This window comes from Nicotiana tabacum, chromosome 21 (genome assembly GCF_000715075.1).
Source record: "Nicotiana tabacum cultivar K326 chromosome 21, ASM71507v2, whole genome shotgun sequence".
Taxonomy (NCBI): Eukaryota; Viridiplantae; Streptophyta; class Magnoliopsida; order Solanales; family Solanaceae; genus Nicotiana; species Nicotiana tabacum.
The window spans coordinates 92,946,977-92,950,786 of record NC_134100.1 but is presented as its reverse complement, the minus strand read 5'-3'; the positions used below and the strand labels follow the sequence as shown (position 1 = coordinate 92,950,786).

General features: G+C 34.7%; 1 protein-coding gene across 1 annotated transcript; it reads right to left on the bottom strand.

Annotated features, from left to right (window-relative positions):
- Nucleotides 1-1,218: 1,218 nt before the first annotated feature.
- Nucleotides 1,219-2,172, bottom strand: LOC107790921 (uncharacterized). Its single transcript, XM_016612896.2, has one exon. It carries the CDS (start codon nt 2,170-2,172, stop codon nt 1,219-1,221), a length of 954 nt encoding a protein of 317 aa, XP_016468382.2.
- Nucleotides 2,173-3,810: the final 1,638 nt, after the last annotated feature.

Below are 3,810 nucleotides of genomic sequence, written 5' to 3'. Positions count from 1 at the left end.
ACAACCCATAATCACCCCAAAACCCGGTGTCACAAGTGCATGAGCATCAACTAGGAATGTAAAATAAAATACAAAATCTGTCCGAAATACAAATTTGGATAGGAAAAATATAAATACTCTGTAGGAGACTCTGCCGGTTGCGGGTCGTAATATGAAATGCAGCTCACGTAAGTCCCCGCATGCATACATGCCTCTACTCTCACAAGGCCACCAGTCACATATGTACCTGTACAAATATGTGCAACAAGTGTAGTATGAGTACGTAAATCCACGTGTACCCAGTAAGTATCTAGCCTAACCCCGGAGAAGTAGTGACGAGGGGTCGACATCGACACTCACTAGTGGTCCAATAATATCAAGTACAGTAAGGAGGTGAGCAAATACGAGGCAAAGTAAATAAATGAAATAAACAAGTGTGAATATGTGGTACAATTATCCTCCTTACAATAAACTCAAGATCTTAATTAGAAAATTCCTCCTCAACCGGAGCATATATATGTGTATACTGGATTTCAAAAGCAGGTTGTTATAATTCGAATTAGGGGAAAAATTTACAGATACCCTGGCTTCTTGCCAAATATTACGCACGATTCCATGAGGATATGATATAGGAAATGCCGAGGCGTACAGTCCGATCCAACATAAATATTTAAATTGTGCACTGCCGAGGGTCGAACGGCACGAACCATAGATGCATTTATTAAACTACCGAGGCGAATGGCCCGCTCCCCAGAGGCGGATCCAGAAATTTAACTTTATGGGTTCAAGATTTAGACTCTAGTATATACCTCAAGGTACTATACAATAATAACCGAATGAAATACGAACAATGATATTTAATATATATGTAACAAGTACCGAACCATCTAACATAATATATATTCAATAAATATCACCATTACAATTGTACCCGATGGGTTGTCATGTTTTGAAAACAATCAATAATCGCATCATTAGGTACACTTTCAAATACTTCATCTTCTATATAACAAACTAAATAGTCATTCAAAAATTCATCACCAATTCTGCTACGCAAGTCATTTTTGATGTACTTCATTGAAGAAAAAGCTCTTTCTACTGTTGCAGTAGCGACATGCAATATCAGACTTAACTTCACAAGTAAAAACACAAGTCTCCAAGTCTTGTACAAATCTGTTTCAAATAATGTTTCTGAAAGATCTCCAAGTCCTTTCAAGTTAGAGAAATCATTGTCTTCTTTCATAAAGAGAATATAGTTGTCAAGCTCGTAACTGAACTAAACTCATGAGGATAAAGTGTAGCAAGTTTCATAATTCTGTCTTTATCATAATTTGCAAAAGAATTATCCGGACTCAAACTAGCCATACCAAGAAGTAGATTAATATTCACCGCATCAAAACGACTGTTAAGCTCCGAAAGTTGCAAATCAATAATAGTATTTAAAACTTCGACACGCAAATGATGAGAATATGCAACACTTGAACTCCTACGCTTTGACTTTCCAAGATGATAGTTCTTATCCATTTCAGGGATCACAATATCATGCTTGGAACAAAATGAAGAGGCGTCATCTATCAAAGATTCCCATTTAGATTCTCTCATCACTTGCAATTGCCTCTTGGCGAAACCAACAAGCTTTATAGCATTTACAATATCCTGATCTTTTCTTTGCAAAGCTATATTCAAATCATTCGTGATTGCTAATAATTTTAACATCAAATGCATCATATGCACAAACTCAAAAGATCTTATGTCATTCACTAGACTTTTTGCCACTGATCTCTCAAGATAATTTGCACCCTCACTTGCAAGAAACTCAAGTACATTAATGATTGACGAGAATAATGCAATAAAGTTACGCACTGTCTTAAAATGAGAACCCCATCGGGTATCACCTGGCCTTTGGAGTCCAAGTTCTTGATTTAGTCCACTTCCTGTATGAACTTCACCAAGCACTTGTAGCTCCTCTAGTTTTTTTGCCTTATCCTCTCGTAGCATATTCCTACGCTTAAAAGAACTTCCAATAATATTCAAGACATTAGCAACAATATCAAAAAATTGATCTACATCACAATGTTTTTTTGTAACGGCTACAAGAGTCAATTGTAATTGATGGGCAAAGCAATGTATACAATATGCCGAAGGATTATCTTTCAGAATTAAAGTTTTAAGACCATTAATTTCTCCTTGCATGTTACTAGCTCCATCATAACCTTGTCCCCGTATTTGAGATGGACTCAATGAGTGCTCTAAAAGCAAATCATATATTGCTTTTTGTAATGACGATGAAGTTGTTTTTTTAACATGAACAATACTAAGGAATCGCTCAATAAGTTTTTCCTCTTTGTTGATTTACCGCAGAACAAGAGCCATTTGTTCCTTATGAGAGACGTCCTTAGATTCATCAACCAAATTTCCAAAATAATATCCATTTAAATCTTCAACTATTGCTTTAATTATTTCTTTCGCACAAGCATTCACGATCTCTTTTTGGATATTTGGAGCAATCATCATGTTATTTTGTGGAGCACTTTGTAGCACAACTGTTTTCACTTCATCATCCCTATCTGCATACCATTGTAAGAGTTCTACAAAGTTTTCTCTTTTAGTAGAAGTTTCACCTTCATCGTGGCCCCGGAAAGACATTCCTTGTTTTAAAAGAAATTTTGCCACATCAATCGAAGCATTCAACCGAACTCGATAATCACTTTTAATTTTTTCAGACTGCTTGTCAAAAGAGGTTAGAATTGATTGTTCTTGATTAATTAAATATCTCATCATCATAAAATATCTATTGTGAAGACTATTCACCTCTCCAATATGTGCGTTAAGCCTTTATGTAGCTTTATTCCAAGCTCTAAAACCACTCTTTGTGAAAGAATCCCTAACTTTTCCATGTCCTCCATGCTCATTTTTAAACAAGTAACAACATAAGCAAAATGCTGCATCAACTTTAATACTATATTCTAACCATCCAGAATATGAAGTGTTAAACCATTCAAGATTAAATTGACGCATAAATCCACCAAAATCTCTTTTTGGAAAACTACAATTACGAGGTTGACAAGGTCCTTGTTGAATATAATATCTTCTCACTCGGTCACGTACATTCGGAGGATACTCTGAAATTTGCTTTCTTTCTGCGGGATCAGGTTCAAGATTCAAATTCAACATTTTCTCTTTGTTTGATACTGCCGAAGGATTGATATTGTCATGAATAATTGGACATGGAGAAGAACTCGGCGTAGGAGGACTAGAACCAGAACCAGAACTTTGAGGAGCTGGAATAGCCTTGAAAAATTTTGTGATCATATCCACCCTCACTAAAAAGATCCTAAAAATCACAAAAAATAAATTACACTTCAAGGTGTAATTGAAACTTAATCCAACCAAATCGATATTTCAACAACTTAAGTACTTATGAAGTTGGAGTTAATATGATACAATATCTAATTTCTTCAGCACAACAAGAATGGAGTTATTCCCTAGGCCTAAAAGTAAGATTAGTTTAGGAAATGATTGACTAGTAATTAATATGATATAAAAAGTTAAATTTATCCTTAAAACTCAAATGTTGAAGCACAAAACAAATCATAGCAGTTTATCACTAAAATTCACTATATGTGAGCTAAACATGAGTTTAACAGTTAAAATAAATGAATCCAAAAGAAAGTCTTTAATTAGTGAAGTAATAGAGTAAAACATTTGACCCGTTTCTTATATGGAACCAAAATGCAAGAACCAAGAACAGTAGTGGCAAATCTTGTAACTTATAATTAATAAGTATTATTGCATTATTATTGAGAAAGAGCAATAGAGGCATACCAAAAA